At 35.0% G+C, this 18,164-nt stretch overlaps 1 protein-coding gene across 5 annotated transcripts in view; it reads right to left on the reverse strand.

Annotated features, from left to right (window-relative positions):
- CPED1 (cadherin like and PC-esterase domain containing 1) overlaps nucleotides 1–18,164 on the reverse strand; it is a 299,781-nt gene that overhangs the window by 151,662 nt on the left and 129,955 nt on the right. For all 5 annotated transcript variants that reach the window (XM_037836286.1, XM_037836287.1, XM_037836288.1 and 2 more), the window contains exons 8-12: nucleotides 6,159–6,301; nucleotides 5,484–5,556; nucleotides 4,107–4,274; nucleotides 2,801–2,905; nucleotides 1,050–1,219 (exon numbers count right to left, since the gene is read on the reverse strand). In XM_037836286.1, the coding sequence (XP_037692214.1) occupies nucleotides 1,050–1,219; nucleotides 2,801–2,905; nucleotides 4,107–4,274; nucleotides 5,484–5,556; nucleotides 6,159–6,301 (659 nt within the window). The remainder of the gene's footprint in view (nucleotides 1–1,049; nucleotides 1,220–2,800; nucleotides 2,906–4,106; nucleotides 4,275–5,483; nucleotides 5,557–6,158; nucleotides 6,302–18,164) is intronic.

The raw sequence follows: 18,164 nt of genomic DNA on the forward strand, positions 1-18,164 counted from the left end.
AAAAAGTGGCTTTAAGGTATAATATATAAAACCTAATTTTCAAAAAGACAAACAAAATGCCCATCAAGCCTACTACTTCCAAGTATTGAGGGAATAAGGCCAACTTCATAAAGTTGTGGTGATTAAAGTAAGTTCTCAACCTGAGAGATGTTCTAAGAATTCTACAAATATATGATTATTTATATTCTTGAATTATAAAAAAATGTTTATTATAGAACTGTTCTGCCTCCTGAGGCAGGAGGAAATGAAGTATAAAGCACTTCCTGAGGGTGAATGCAGGAGACATGAATGGTTATGGCATCTCCATTTGGGTTTTCATCTGTCTAAGATGTTTAAAGTTTACTTTTGTTGTCCTGGCAGTAGAAAAGTCAAACATTTCCTTAATTCCATCCCAGTAATAGAGAAGCAGACAAAACTTTAGACCTTGTTTCTTCACCAACTACTGGATGTGTTCTTATGTCTAACCTCTCCCATCTTTCTGTTCATTCCTTGATCACTCTTATTAAAAAGGAAGTGGAGATGGGAGGCAAGAATCTTATCTTCTGCCAAGTATTTCCCTCTGAGATTCCACCTGCCAATAAAAAGTTCTAATCTTCTGCCAGTAACAGAACAAATATACAAATTTGGATAGATTTTGCCCAGAATAAAATTTCGCCTTACAAACCCTCTAAATAATACTTTACCCTCTCAGGTTCCACACTAACTGATGGTTCATAAAACAAATCTCACCTAATTCTGTCTCTCTGATGCCCCAGCAATTCAAGGATATATTTTATAGAATGCAACTACATCAAAACTTTTAATTTTAAGCATTACTTTATGGTGGAGTCAGGTCCTGTTGGTTTAAACAACTGTTGGATATATTTTTGTTAGCGTTTTAAGACCACTAGAATCATTATGGTTTCAATGCTTTAAAGGAGGTTTTTTCCCAGGGCATGAATTTTTGGACACACTTCTTTTTGTTGCTTTCTTGAATGTATCCTTTTGAAATCAATCTTTAGACTAGAGACTTTTTTGGATTGTGCACCCCAAATTTGTGGCTATCTTACCATTCCAGTGGATGTAGCTGTGCTTTTTTATTCATGAGCTGAAATTGTTCAAATACATTTAAAAGAGACCAGTATTGAGTCAGGACTGAGCCTGGTTTTCCCATAGGATTTTCCATATCATAAAATTCTTTCATCAAAGATTGAATCCCAGGAGTAGTTGATGGGAAGAGCTGCAAAGGAATATTCAAAGAACAAAATATCAGAATAAGTTATGAAAAATTAATTAAAATGTAGCATTTCTAGGAAAGACTTTATACCTAGTCATATATTTTAAAAATCAGATATTTATTTTAAAATAATCATTGGTCTGTACCATAATTTTTCTGGGCAGTTGTCAAAGTAAATGCCACTTTGTATAAAGAAATAATTTTGTAGGTGATCAAATTTCCAACTGGGGTGTTTCTTTCTCTTGCTATTAAATAGGAATGGATTTCTCCTTCCCGCTATAAATACCTGGAAACAGCTAAGTAATTGAGTGTGAGTCAGGCAGCAGGTAGAATGAAGAAAAACCTTCTTGGGTTAGAAGTGACTTATGTTAGGGTGAGAAATATTAATCTCAAAACCCTACCTCCCCCAAATCAATGGCTATCCTTTTTCTACTCTGAGATAAAGAACTTGGGGTTTGGCCTTTCTCTTATAAAATAATTCTTCTATTCTTCCATTCTCCCTCACAGTGTGCTGAGAGATGATCTCTACATTTACAATGTCTTAAATTATGAATTCCTGAAGGGTGGGGCCAGGTCTCTTTGATTAACTTTGTAAATTATTGAGCCAAATATATTATGAATGTAATACCTAATATATTTGAATGAATTAAAATGATTATATATCAACTAAATTATCTTTGGGATAATTAGCTTACTTTAGACCCTCCAAAGTATGGAGCTAAATTATAAAAACAAGTATCAAACATTTATTAATTAACTTAGTAAATCAGTCATAACTTATACAAGTAGCATATTAATACATAGATTTTTTAAAGTAATATATTAATGTTTGAGTCAAAAAGTTTCATAATGAATTATTAATAGACTTTTAAAAATGCTATTTAAAAAATGTTTCATATGAACAAAGCATAGGTGGAAAAATACAAATCCACTGTAGTTCATCTATATAACCTGCAGAACTGGAAACAAAGCAAGTACTGGGCATACACATTCATATGTAATGAATTGTCCTTTGATAATGACCAATAAATTAACAAAACCCAAGAAAATGCAAAGAAGAGAAAATAAGTGCTATTTATTTTATCCCTACGCTGAAACCAAATGGTTAAAACTTATTATAATTATTTACATTTTCCTACTTTGAAGTCCACTATAGAGTTAGACAAATTAATGTTTAAGTAGTTTTCTAAAATATGTTCAGTTATATTTGATCTTACATAAATAAGAAGAGTAAAATAAGCAGAAATAAATTCTGATTACATGGTAAATGTCCCAAAGATAAAAGGAAAATATCTTTTGAAAAATGTTGACATTTTCCCCTTGAGAAATGTCAAACCCTGGCAGCTATCCTAATCCGATGCTCTTCTATCTTTATAAATCAGCTATTATTTGCAAGCAGTTGAAGTAAAACATATAGATCCTGCTCATCTTAATATTCAGATGTTTGAAAAGAGGAAAGTTTATAACGATTTCTATTTCGTAAAGAAATATCTTCATCTAGCTCGAAGTCAAAAGCAAGTAGCTTATGGCTGATCTACTAGAACCTCAGGAATCATGAGGAACCAAATATCACTTTTGTTTTACCAGTTGGAATTGTCCCAGACGTCCAAGTTCCTTTACGAAAGTCATAATTGAGTTAATCTCCTCTAAAGACAGGCATTGATTTAACTCCTTTTTATAGTTTTCATCCTATATTAGCGAGGAAAAAAACCTTTAAGCAATCACTAAGTCAAACCATGTTTAGGCCAATTGTCTCCCACTTCACAGACCAATCAAATTTTGAATTCTATAAACACAGATGAGCTAGTTAATGCTAAACAATACAGAGTAACTTAATCGTGTCACAACGCACATCCCAATATAAGAAAACTTCGTATTTCACGAGGACCTGAATGAAACAGCTCAACGTTGCTTTGGTAATGAGGTTGGGAGATGAGCACAGAGGGCAGAAAGTGTTTAACAATCCGTTTGGGGATGCAGGAGGAATCTCTTTTGGCCTCCAGGGCATTAGAGATCAGAGAAGCAAATGGACATTTACATGCGAACCTCATATATGGGACATTACCATTTTAGAGTTTTGTGGATTTTATAAATAGATCTACCCCATATTTTCTCCACACCCATTTTTTCGAAATTATCCCTGAGAGTAGAAAGTGTATGTATTACCATTCTTTCTGGGTTTAGTGTTCTAATGGTTTTTATGACAACGCATTCACTAGAGAAAGAAAACAGGAAACTAGAAGACCAAATCAACAAAATCATAGGCAAACAGTTTATAAGGTCTTGTTGTATCTCTCAGAAATATTTCCACTGAGTATCAAGGTTTGTTTGCCAGAATGTTCATATTCTACTTTTTCTAGATTCTCCAAATAGCTGCAACTGTGGGCTTTAAAACAGAAAAATATATAGGGAATACTACTATATGTGGTAACCTGTAGCTTTTTTTTGATGTATCAGGAAAACTTATGCTAATATGCCTCACTGCCCCCCCAAAAAACACCAGTGCTACTCCAAACCACTATACACTAGTAATCAGCATTTGACTAAACCTGTTAACTAGATGTGAAGTCAATTTAAAGCACTCACTACTACTCTAGGCTGCTTCAGTAAAGTTCTAACATTCCTTGCAAAGCATTCTATAATATATATAATTATAATATCTACTGCTTTACCTCATTTTCAACCTATAATTTCATCGTAATCAATCACTCACATAGTTAGTTGACATACAAATAATATTGGCTCTTAGGTCAGCAAATTTTAAGAGGCGCAATATAATGAAGACAAATTATTTCAAATAATTACCAAGTAGCTTAATTGTATAATAAAGAAAATGATACCTTCTAAAGAATGACTTGAAAGGAGAAATAGTTTACAAAGATACACTTACCTTAAATATACCTGATCTGTAAAATCTCTGAAATATTTCAGAAAATATGGATAGTGAAGATTCATTAGAGAAGAGAAAATTGAAAGCATCTTTTAAAAGGAATTCTTCTGTGTTTTGGTCCTCAAAATCCACATTATCATGATCTTGAACATTTAAATGCTCATGCACCTTTGAAAAAGTAAAAGCAGCTAATATTCTCACTGATTTACTTTTAATACAGTGGAATTCTTTCTAAGACATGATTTATTTCCTGTTGGATTGTAGATCAGAACTGACATCTAGTGGTCTTTTTGGAGGTCAGCAATTTTATAAATATAAGGAATGTAGTTCTTTTGAAGATATAATTCTCTAATATATAAATACATTAATGCATCATAAAGTCACGTTAGTTTATTTAAAACCCTTTCTCTATTACTGAAGAATTTGTAGTCATGGAAGATAATAAACTTTTCTTAACAATAAATTTTAAAAAGCGTAATAGAAACTATTAGATATGTATGTAAAATAATGAATAAACAACCTTCAAAAGAAGGCAATTCATAAAGCTTCAAAATTTTATGGATAAAACCTTGAGCTATTCAACCAAATATCTGGGTTCTATATAATGTAATCAATCTCTCTACATAATAGTTTGAGAACAAGTCACTGAAATATGAAGTTGAATTCTTGCTACAACATAATTTTATCTTGTTCCTCTTCCCTTTTTCCTAACCCATAACCCAAGATAAAACTTTCTATAGACTAATTCAATCTATTTTTCATCTTCTTGCCACTAAGGACTATTTTAGATGAAAAAAATATTGGTGTTCTAAATGAACTAATTTGATTCAAGAGGAAAAATAAACCCTAATTGAATGGCAAATAAAAGAAACACCTTTCAATTTATGCACATTTATACTAGAAAAATATATTTTTAAAATTCATATGAATTTTCAATTAAAATATAGATCAACTGAAAATTAGATATCTATATGTAAAGAATAAATGTTAGCTCTTTCACAGAACTATGTAAATAAGCTGAATAATCTGCTATTTTCTATTTTCTACATATCTCCTTTACATCATTAACACATACTATGTTTTATACCACACTTATTTTACAAATAGTGGTTAAACTACAGAAAATTTGATTTTTATTCTCCAGGGACAAATAATGGGGACTGGAACACAAATCTTAGATCCTCCACCTACTAGTCAATTTCTTAAAACACAATAAATAAAGGCCAGTAATGATTTTGCTGCAAATTGCTACTTATTGATTGGTTGCTGTGAGTGAAAACATCACACACACACACACACACACACACACACACACACACACAGATCTTCAAGCAAAACATGGAAGCTCATACCACAGGTGGCCTTTGACATACTCACCTGGAGAACTATGGGGTACCTGAAACTGCCATAACCAATATCAAACGTTAAAAGTTGAAAACACAATCTGCATCTGAAGTAAAAACACAAGGTAACATAATATATTCTATATGCTACATTTAGTCTATTATCTGGTATGATGTTATTAAACATTACTACAGTTAGTTTTCAATATCTGCATTAAACAAAAAGAGCAGTGGCTTGGATAATCTAAAATTGGACATAATTTATTTTTGGATTTGGACTCTGTTTTGTTCCTTACAGAGAATATAAATATATGAAAATATTCATAACACATTAAACAATGAAAACTGAATAATAAGAAGAAACCTTCCCTCCCCTACATGATAGGCATTTTATTCACCTACAAATTATGATAAAACTTAAATTGAGGCACCCTCTTTCTTTACACACTAGATTTAACGTTTTCTTAGAACAAAGGTAATGACAAATTATATTCGAGAAAACTGAAGTACTGAATTTTGTTAATATAGGTCACTACCATCTCTGCATTATTAAATCAGTGGGATATTTGAGAGCAAAATTTATCCTGTAGAAGTAAAATTATTCATAAATAGTCAATGCAAAGATTTTGTTACCAATCAATTTTTGGATGGCAAAGTTTTTATTTTTTTTAATTTTTTATTTTTTCCAAACATTTATATTTGTTTTTACCTATTGAAAGTCTTTGGTCCCAGAGTTGATGTTTCACTGAGTACTTCAGCTGCTAGCAGGAGCTTGCTTATGGCTTCCTTCATAGTGTCAAAAGCCTGAAGAGGTGAACTGGCTCTTAGGAATGTCTCAAAAAAGGTTTGCAGCTGTGAAAAAAGTGAAGGATTCATATGTTAAAATGACAATTTGTCTATCATTTCAAAGGAAACAAGTTTGAAGGACTCCTTTAGGTTATGTCTCCTTGCAGAGTCAAAAAAATTCAGTTAAACAGCAAAATTTGATCATCTGAGACTGGTATACCTACACGCTGGAAAAAAAAAGTTTAAAAAATCTTGTAATTTTCATTTCTCTACAGGTGCTCACTCCTTTTTTTTTTCCTCATTTCAAGACATCTAATCATGGGAAGTGCAGTGGAAATATAATAGGACTTGTTATTCGAAATCCCAAGTTTAGGTTGTGACTCTACTAAATAGTTGAAATTGGACTTGACACTTCTCTGAATTTTGTATCCCTCCCTGTAAACCATGGATAATATATACCAACAAGAGAGTTTTGAAGCCAAATTAGAAGAAAATGTATGTGGAAGCCACATACAATATGAAATTCATATCTTAGTTGTTATGTTTACTATTATCAGTTTTCTGTATATATCACAACAAAAATTATATCAAAGTTGTTTTGTTTAACTCCTTTTGCAATGGGAGATCTAGCCAATGAAAGAAGAATCTAAGAGAATCTCAGTGTTCTTCTAAATTTTTGATTTAAGGTTTTCTGTGGAGAGAGAAGATGGGGCACTATTACAAAAGGAGGAACGAAGCTCAGATTTATGTCTTCTTAGAAACACTATAATTGGTATCACAAACTATTTTCATTTGCTTGAACATTAAACAACAACCACAATACCTCTTAGCATCAAAGTTCAAGTCAAAATTTTTTAAAAGTATAAAACAAACCTAACATTGATACATAGACTTTCTCTGGATAAGCATACTTTTTAAAAGATGAAGAACAAAAAATATTTTTTGAAGAAACATGTAGCAGGAAATCTACAAATGTTTTTGAAGAACAAACTAAACTAAAAAAAAACTAATTTTTTTCTTGCTATGATAATGAAGGGTAGAGACTGGGACAGTTGCCTTAGGGAAATGGTAAATGTATCTTTAAAATATACAAGCAAAATTCCCTCAAGAGAAGCAAATACTGACTTCATAAACCCCAGCTGAAAAACAGAAACTTAATGAGTTGTACACTTCAAGACCTTAAGAACACATCATTAGCATTTGGCAATTGGGATGTTTTTCCATTTCACAAAAGAAAATGAATGTAATAGTTGTATGATCAAAACAAATTAATGCTAATCCTAAAAACGTTAACACTCTTGAGTCAAGATAGAGTAATATTATCTTTTTTCCACATAAAAATAACTCACCATGTTTCATTGACTTCACCATATTAGGTACAAAGGGTTATTAATGATATTATTACAGCTTCCCATTTTAATGTTTCCTGAGTGTCACGGAGGTTAAGGTTAATAATATAAGATGGAAATGAGTGCCAGGGTGCCATAAAAAATATATAAAATTCATTACCAGATGATGTCCTCCAAGAGGAAGAATAATCAGCAAATTAAAGCCTTAGGGTTGTATTTATTCTTCTGCCATGAAAATAATTATTTTAATTTCTGAATGTAAATCTGAGCATTGAATACCAGATGCCCCTACATCGTCAGTTGCATTTGATTCAACTTTTAGTGAGAATTCTACCCTGTGGAAAGCGCTGTGCTCTGTGCTTTAGGGGACAAGATGCATAGCACAGTGAAAACACTATGGACTCTAGAGGCCAAAAGTCCCGGGTTCAACTCTGGCTCTGTGCCTATTACTATTAAGTTGTGAGGCCCTCTGGGATTAATAGCTGTGCCTACTTCACAGAGGTATTGGTAGGATTAAGTGAGAGAATGTACATAAGATACACCACCTGGCACAGTTAGTACTCAGCACATGTTAGCTTTTTTTTTATTTTTACTAAGTAAAGCAAGTCCACAGCCATTAAAAAGACTGCAAGTAAAGCAAGTAAAGTGGTTGTTGAACCCAGAGTCTCGTAATACAGTGCATGATGTGGAAAATTAAATCTGGCTCTGGGAATTCAAACATAACTTGTGGCACTAACTGGGGTAGAACATTTTAAAAATACATCATAAGCCTTTAAATAGAAATGTTCCATAAAGAGAATATCAAGGTATGATGGTTGAATGGACCCCTCCAGGAGTGTGCCTTCCAAAAGAAGGGAAAGAACAGAACTGAAGGATCCATGTAACTCACTTTTCTCCCATTTCCCTTAGAACTCAGCCTGCTGAGAGAAGGACTAACGTCAACCAACAATCATGAAGGCAGGGAATCAGAATAGCACTGCATTTATAAGCAGAAGTGTGAAATGAGGAGAGAGAAAAGATGCTCAAAAAGCCAGACTCAAAAAGGAGCTACTTGTCTTATTTTTGTATTAGTTTTGTTCCCAGTTTTGCCTCTGAAAGCATTTGCATCCAACTCATTTTATGTATTTCAATTTATTTAAGGCCTTCAAGTAAAAGAAAATTCTTGATGAAAATGACCTCTTCTATTTAACTTATTTAGTATAATGACAAGCAAATTCCATAAGCCAGAAGTGGAAGTAGAGTCAGGCAAGTGCTTAGTAGGTATTTTTTTAAAAAACCATCAATTTTCACTAGCCAGAAGTCATCAACTGCCAATACCCAGAGAGGGCAAAATGCTTCTATCTCTTCTTGTGACTAAATTCATAGACTCCCTGGGGGAGTTTTTGAGTGTCTGGTTATATTGCAATTTATTACTCTAATTGTATTTTCCTGGTCAAATTACTCGAGTTCTGTGTTTCTCAGTGGCCTCAAATGTAGAATGCAAGAGCTGTGCTTAATGATCTCACCAGACAATGCCAAGTCTGAAATTATTTTATATTAATTCCATTAAAAAGCCACTAGAAATGTGTTATTTTGAGAATAACAGTGCTGAATGGTGTATGAATGTGGTGGAAAGGGGAAGTTTAGAGACATGTACGTCACCAGAAGGAAAATTGTAGGTTAAAAAATGGGATTATACAACGCAGTGAATCTTGTGGTGATCAATGACTGTGATTAACTGTACAAATATTAGAAAGTTCTTTCATGAACTAGAAGAAATGTATGACACTATTAAAAAGAGTTAATAATAATAACTTTGCCAGCCCAGGGGCCAAAGAAGACACCAGGCATTTCTGATACATGAACTTCTAGTCAGGGCTTACCAACAGGATGAGAAGTCATGAAGAGATCATGATGGCTCTCTTAGGCCGAGTGGGCATGGCATTTGCAGTGAAGTCGACCTCACAATCAGGCTAGCTGGTCAAGCCAGTTACAAGGGTTTAAGACAAAGACATTCCTAAGGGTGGGAGAGCATAGACACGGGAACAGGGTCCTGTGACATGGGGTGATGCAGGAAGGAGAGGATGCGGCTTTGCAGATAATCACAAGAGTGATAACACTTGGGAGCCCGGAAGCAGCTAGCCTAGGTTAACATTTGACGGCGGGAGGTCTGGGGTAAATTTACATCCTGCTCTTTTGTGAGACCAAGAGTTTCTCACCTCCTGCTTACTTCCATTTCATGTTTTAAAGTTACATTTTAAGGTTTATTTACCCTTTTCTCTTTACTGGCTTACAAAGATGAGAGGTTAAACATTAGCTGCCTGGGTCACACAGACTGCTGTGTGTCAAGATCCCCAGGCCTATTTTGCTCAGGCCGGGGGCTGCCACAGGAGTTAATGGGGGAAATGTACCTATTGCAAACTATGCACTATTGTTAACAGTAATCTTTTAATACTCTTTCATCAACAGTAATAAATGTACCACATCAATACTATGAGTCAAAAATAGGAGGGGATAAAGGGTATGAGAGAATTTGGGTTTTCCTTTTTTCTTTTTATTTCTTTTCTGAAGTAATGAAAATGTTCTAAAATTGATCGTGGGATTATATGCACAGCTATGTGATGATATGGTGAGGCAGTGATTGTAGATTTCGGATGGTTTGTATGGTGTGTGAATATATCTCAATAAAACTGCAAAACAAAAAAAAAAGGTTTAAAAAAAAAAAGACAGAACCTGAAAACAGATTTCACCCAGGAACTTTCTTAATTCAAGTACAAATACATGAAGGTGAACCTTTCTGTTAATTAAAAACAATTAAGCCACAAACTCATATCAAGGATACTTTTCCCTCTCAGTATCATCTAAGTAATGTTTTTATGTTACATAAATATGAGAACTTATGTTCCCAAGTGTGGTGGTTTAGTACTGGATGTACCCCAGAAAAACATGTTGTTAAAGCTAATTCATTCCTGTGGATGTAAACCTTTTTTTCTTTTTAATCCAGTTTTATTGAGATATATTCACATGCCATACAATCATCCATGGTGTACAATCAACTGTTCATAGTACCATCACACAGTTGTGCATTCATCACCTCAGTCCATTTTTGAACATTTTCCCCACACCAGAAAGAACCAGAACAAGAATAAAAAATAAAAGTAAAAAAGAACACCCAAATCATCCCCCCATCCCACCCTATTCCTCATTTTGTTTTTGTCCCCATTTCTCTACTCATCCATCCACACACTGGACAAAGGGAGTGTGACCCACAAGGTTTTCACAATCACACTGTTAACCCCTACAATCCACACTGTTATACAATCGTCTTCAAGAGTCAAGGGTACTGGGTTGGAACCCGTCAGTTTCAGGTATTTACTTCTAGTTATTCCAACATACCAAAACCTAAAAAGTGAGTAAGAATGTCCACCAGCATGACCTCTTGGATCCATTTGAAATCTCTCAGCCACTGCAGCTTTATTTCATTTCACTTCGCCTCCTGCTTTCAGTCAAGAAGATGTTCTCAATCTCACAATGCCAGGTCCAGATTCATCCCTGGGAGTCATATCCTGCATTACCAGGGAGATTTACACCCCTGGGAGTCAGATCCCATGTAGGGAGGAGGGCAGTAGATCACCTGCTGAGGTGGCTCAGTTAGAGAGAGAGATTGGGCCACATCTGAGCAACAAAGAGGCACTCAGGGGGAGACTCTTAGGCACAATTTTAAGCAGGTTCAGCCTCTCCTTTGCAGTAACAAGCTTCACAGGGGAAGTCCCAAGACAGAGGGCTCAGCATGTCAAGTTGTCAGTCCCCAGTGCTTGTGAGAAACATCAGCAACAATCCAGGTGAGGAAGTCCAAGGCCTCCACATCCTCCCCCAGCTCCTCAGGGGGGCATCGAATATATATTTTTATTCTTTGCCCAAATTACTCTGGGATGTGTTGCTATTTCACTCTAACCTATACAGACCTACCATATCTCACTTCCTATTCAAAGTTCCATGTAATTGTGGTATTTGAACAAACCAACCGTAGAAGTTATATTGTTTAGAAAATATAGATCCTACACCAAATAAACATCTCTTCCCTTGGTCTCACATGGAAGTTGAAGTTTTAACACATAGTCAGTTTCAACCTTTACCCTTTGGCCTGATTTGCCCTAGTCTTAACCAGATCTGCTTCATTCATATCTCTAATTGAGGTTTGGGCTCTTTTACAGGTTTTTTTTTTTTTTTTTAAACAGTTGCTGTACGCATCAATACTGACATTCATATCTGCCGAGCTCTAGCCCTGAGTTTCAGGTGTCACACAGATACCCAATGTTTCAGAGGCCAATCAGGTTATACATCAAGGGATCAGCATCTCAGAGTTTGGAGATAGCCATTACAATTCAGGAATAGATTTGACTGCCGTAAGAGCTTACAATCTAGGGACCATTACAATAATTGCTTCCCTGTTAGGCTGTGCTCTAAGATTCAATTCTGAGTTAGCACACTGTAGTTAGTCCATATTGGTGATGCATTACAGTGTTTGCCTTTGTTTCTGGGGTACTTCACTCAAAATGCTGTCTACAGGATCCATTCACCTCGTTGGGTGTCTTACAACTTCACTCCCTCTCGTAGTTGCTCAGTATTCCATTGTATGCATACACCACAGTTCACTATTCCATTCCTCAGTCAGCGTACCCTTAGGCCACCTCCACCCACTGCAAATCATAAATACCACTTCCACAAACACCAATGTGCAAATGTCCATCCATGCCTCTGCTCCCAGATCCTCCAAGTACACACCCCACAATGAGGTTGCAGGACCCCATGGCCCCCACATACTTAGCTTCCTGTGGAACCTGTGAGTAGGACCTTTTGAAGAGGTTACTTCAGTTAAGGCAAAGACCAGGGTGGGTCTTAAACCACTTACTGGACTCTTTTATGAACAGAATGAATACAGAGAGAGAGCAAGAGGAAGAAGCTACGGAGGCCAGAAGCTGAAAGCAAGGAAATCAGGAAGAGAAGGGAGAGGCTAGAAGATACGACCATGTGCCTTCCATGTGGCAGAGGAACCAAGGATTGCAGGCAGCCAGTCTTCTGGAAGAAAGCATTGCCTTGATGTGGATGTTTTTCTCAGCCTCAAAACTGTAAGCTAATAAATTCCTGTTGTTAAGCCAACACATTTCATGGTATCTGCTTTCAGCATCTTAGCAAACCAAAGTGCCAAGGAAATCAGTGTTTTGGCAGTGAGGTAACAGTGACTAAAACAACATCTTAACATTTTTATCATGATACAGACTACTTTATGAACTAAAATTTTTCTCCTTAAGTGTAAAAATGAAATACAAATTTAGTACAAAGTAAATATAACTTTGCACTTGTGTAAAATTCAAGCAATGACCCAGAAAAATATTTACAGTTTTTACAATATCTATCCATTTAAGCAACATATTAAAATATACAAAGATGGCCCAAAATTTAAAAATAAATTAAAAATGGATGGACACGGGGAACTATGAACTTGAAAATATTTGTGGGAAAACTCTGATTATGTCTTTGATATTTTAAAATATTTCTGAAGTGCCCTGACATCCATCTCGTTCCCCATCCCACTCTCTTGCCTCATTTCCCCCTCTATCCTCCCATAAGACACTGGGCATAGCCTCTCAGCGGGAACACCTGTTGTTCAGGGTCAAACTGGCTGTCTCTTGATTGCTCTCACCATTAGACTTGTGAGATCCTTTAGGGCAGGAACTGAGCCTAAGGCAGAGTACTTAGTAAAGACTTGAATAAATAATCCTAAGTATGACATTACAGACACCATAGAGTAATATGCCTTGATAAGAGAAGTAGTTTAGAACAGTAACAGAATTTGCCTCTTTAGGACAGCATGCTTATCTCTTACTTTTTCTCAGGAGAGAGGGAGGATATGTCTTTTTCTGGTGACTTATAATAAAACCTTTGAAAAATAGAAGTTTGCAGCTATTCAGGAGGATTTTTGAGATAAGAAAATCTAATCTAACAGAACAAAGGATGAAAGATCAACCAATATTAGTGTTTCTTTAAAGTAAAGTTCTTAACTGGGAATAGCAGAATACTGATACTTCAATATTTTGAACTTCGAGTAGTGTTTAATAGTATTGTACCTTACTAAAGTTTACTAGAATTTCTCTTGATAAGACTCTGTGAGAGAGCAATTTTCATCTTCTTAGATTAAAAAAGAATACTGGAGCACAAAATTATTTTGCAATTTCCACACCCACATTCCCTTAAACAACCATATTTAATCACTTGTATCAACAAAGTTCGCATGGGCACTTCTTCAATGATTAGAACTTTTGCATAACAAAACAAAACCTTCCCTTGGTCCATTTTTCAGCTTCTGCAAAGAGTTGAAATATTCTCTATCTCCACTTCTTGTCCTCTTAATTTCTCTTTTATCCTTAAACACTCTTTTATCCTTAACTTTTTGTTCATTTGTTTAGGATGGGAAATATCACATAGCGTGCTTCAATGCTGATTTGAATGACCCAGAGAGAGGGCAAGTTAATGATGTCACATAAAGTCTAGGGGCTGATAGTTTCAAGTTATAGTTAGTACTTAAAAGGAAATACCATATAAGAGCTTAGGCTCAATTTTATCCACGGGTAGAGTGAAGGACACTCAATTAGATACATGAAATCCAAGGTCATCATCTTTTGTCCAAATTAAAGGGAGAACAAAGATGTATTCAAAGTTACCTATGCTAAATGCAGATGGAATTTAGGTCTATTGTTCTTAATTGATGTTATCATTATGCCTTGGTCAGGCTCAGCAAGAATCTCTCTGTCTGACCCAAACTCAGGAGCTGGTGAATTTAACCAGTCTCTCCTGGCCTCTTAGGGTTTTCTTTAAAAATGTATCCAATAGAATTTCATGATCACAGATTTTTATCCTAATATAATGTATTTTATGCACAAAGGTCTCTTTTGGATCACTCTATAATTCTCAATTTAAAAAATGTTTATAAATTCCAATCTTTAAAATTTCAGTGACCATAAGGTTTTAAGTGTTAAAAAGTGTTCACCCTGAAAGAGTAATCATTTCAGTTATTGGCAGGACATAATTGGACAGAACAACACAAATATACTACAAATCTTGTTGAATTATTCCTAAAATAAAAATGTAAAATTGTATTGGAAATGCACCTCTGAAATAGTTATTCTTTTATGGTTTTTTTCAGTTAGTTCGCATGCTCATCAAGAGACTATTACTTATTTCTAAAATGAGAAGGGTTCTGTATCAGTCTTATTATTATTTTTAATGCAAGCAGTGAGAAAATTTGTTCATATAAATATATAGATATGGATGGAAGAATTTTGTTATAGTGGTAGGACTCAATTCTTTGATGCCCTATAGCATTTGACAAAAATCAATAATGATTTACACGAAATATTCAATTTTGTTAAAATCAACCATTCTGAGTTGTGAAGGATTTGTTATCCAATGCTTGGCATCCTTCCCTTTCTCAAGCCAACAACCTATTTAAATTTGTCTCTTTTTTTGACATTCTGGCACCCTGGAGCAATCATGACAATAATATCGAGGATGGGTGAGAGGTAGACCTTCTTGTGAAGAGCAGAAGGGTGTCCGTGAGAGGGATGGGGAAAGGACAATCTGATTCAGAGGTGCCTTCTCAGGGAGATCCATTTTAGGAAGGAGTACATATAAACAGAGACATTCTGTGCACTGATTCTCTTGAAACTATCCATGTTCCCAAGAACACCCTGGAGAGTCTTCCTGAATCCCCAGGGGCACAGGACACCCTGCGTGAGGGTCACAGCTCTGGCCTGGGTTGGGGCAGAGGAGGGAGGCATCTGCTACATGTCAGAGGTCGGGGCAGGAGATGAAGTGCTAGTGAGCCTTCTGGACTCTACAAATAAACCTCCTTTATGTTTTAAAGGGACATAATTTAGGGAAAAAAGATCAATCAGAAATTTAAAAATAGAAGGAAAAACCCAAGTACAAATTAAGCCTAAATAAAAATTAAAAGCCTAAGTACTGATAAATTTTTCCATTTAATGCACATACAGTATTTGAATATACTTCCAAATCATATAGGTAAAAAATCACTAACTTTGCAAAACTGACACTCTGTGCCAGGCAGTGTGCATTTTACATGCACAGTTTTGTTTATACTTACAGTAATGCTAACAGGTTGGTACTCATTGCCCCCATTTTATAGATGAAGAAACTGAGGGCTTAAGAATCCTAGTACCTTATCTAAGGTTTCACAACCAGGAGGTAACCAAAATGGGGTTGAAGCTAGTGTGTCTGGCTGCAAAGTCCTAGCATTACTTCTGCCAGTCTTTCTTTGTACTAGATTTAGGGATGTGGATGGATCTTGAAATACAGAAGAATAAATCATCTAGGTTTTTGCATTCATGAAAAATATATTTGACACTGTCGTAATTCTCAAGTACATGCCCTTACACCCAAACATCCAAACTATTAATTTAATAACTTGAATATTTATGTAGTGTAATTACCTTCTAGAAAAACTAAGAATATTTCTTTGTAACGTAAGTCCAATTGCCTGGATCAAGAACAAATTTTGTGTTATAGTCAGATGATTTAAGAATATAAATATTCTCATCATTCACTTTAGCCCACTGAAAATTGGCTTGCTTTAGGGTAAACCATGGAAAAACTGAATTAATTAGATGAACCTAAATTAGGATACTTTTTACTCATTCCCTGGAATTAGATTTAAAAAAAAAAACCTCTACTTATTTAAATAAATTTTATGCTTCCGGTGACATGAATCATTTTTACTCAATTGTACTTCTTAACAAACTCAAGCTCTGAAGCATATACTAAACTTGGAAATTCAGAATGCAGACTCTGTGATTTAATCAGTTTCATAGTTGAAAAATGTAAAATTCTTGCACAGGTATAGAGAGAATTGATCAGAAGTGGGGTACAGAGATACAAAAGGCTGTGAATAGCATAAAAATCTAATTAATTGCTCTGAATGGTAGAACCTTGATTCCATTATATTCAACTTTCTCCAAGAACTGGTAGATTATCTTTATTGTCCCTTCTGGAATTTCTCAGTGGGTAAAGGAGCAGAGAGATTTAACAGTAAAGAGCAAAAGCTAAAGTTGTAAAGATTTTATCATCGGGTTCCCTATGTATATGCCAACCCATTTTCTTTATATGAATGCCATTGTTTGAGCAGGTCACAATTATTTCCATTAAAGTTAAAAGACAGGCCTTCTCTAAGCCTCCAATAAAATAAGGTTTGACGGCTCATTTGGGAAACTTTCCATCCTTTGTTAATCGTCATGAGTTGAAAATGACATCAAAATCTGGTAATATATCAACAGGTAATATTTGTAACAGACAGTACAAAGCTTTTGCATTTGGGAGAAAAATCCTTATCTCATACATCCATAAACACGCTCAAAGGAGTAAGAAACTAAAAAGGGAAAAATATTATCAATTTACATTCTAGGTGTTTCATATAAGGCATCTATTTTCAGCCTTATTAAGTCTCATCAATCACAAAAAGAAAAGGAAATGTATTCATTATAAAAATAATGGTTTCTGGTTGAACAATAAAGAAAATGATAGAGCAATTTGTCCTAACTGATGAGTGACTGAAATAGTAAATTCTGTTGAGTCCATAATAGATTTATTACAACCCTCTGCTATTTTCTTGCACCTCACTCATATCACTTATCAGTGTTCAGACAAAAGCCATTCTTTCACACATGATATTTTAAATGAGTATTTAATTACTATGTATAATTTTAAAGTTTGCGACTTAATATTCCAGTCGAATGTAATTCTATACACCCCAGATTAATGTCTTTTCATGGTAGTCCTAACTACTCACCTCCCTGCCCCCAATCATTTTCTCTTCCATTGCTGCCAGAGCCATCTTTAAGAAGCACATTTCATATCATGTCATTCCCTGCTCATGAAGGATAGCAGTTCCCTATATTTCCAGAAGGAGGCAGTATGATAAATATCAGAAGCTCTTTTATCCCTTGTGCTACAAACTGGCAGTGATTTCTATATGGGAACCCAAAAAATTACACATGCAATTCTTAAACATTTTATTTTTATTTTAAAAACGCAAATGCATATTCCTTTTCCAATCTTATCATGTATGCCCAAGGCAAAAATTTGCATGTGGGTGAACTGATTGGAATTGCAAGTCATCTAACTTACATAAACCCCTCCCATAATGTATCTGTTATGATTGCAATTAGAGCAAGAACTTAAGACACCTGTAAAGAAATTTGAGGGCAGACTCTTTCTAGGTTTTACAATTTCCGCCCAAATTTTTAAAGCTGTTATCCCCTCATTTAATTCACCTGAAATGCTTTAAAGCAACTCTCCTCATTATTCTTTCATAAATATTTGGTTTTTATAGAAGCAAAGTAACTCTTTTTGCACTTATAGTCCACCAGTGCCTGACTGCACTGATGAAGCACACTAAATACAACTGGTGGGAGAGGCAAATTTGAGAATGACGTGCTTGCCTCAGCATGCTTTACGGAGGGAATGCCAGGAATTGCTTAACACTCCAAGAGTTAGTGACAGCTAAGAGAGATTCTATTCACTGGAGA

This window comes from Choloepus didactylus, chromosome 5 (genome assembly GCF_015220235.1).
Source record: "Choloepus didactylus isolate mChoDid1 chromosome 5, mChoDid1.pri, whole genome shotgun sequence".
Lineage (NCBI taxonomy): Eukaryota > Metazoa > Chordata > Mammalia > Pilosa > Megalonychidae > Choloepus > Choloepus didactylus.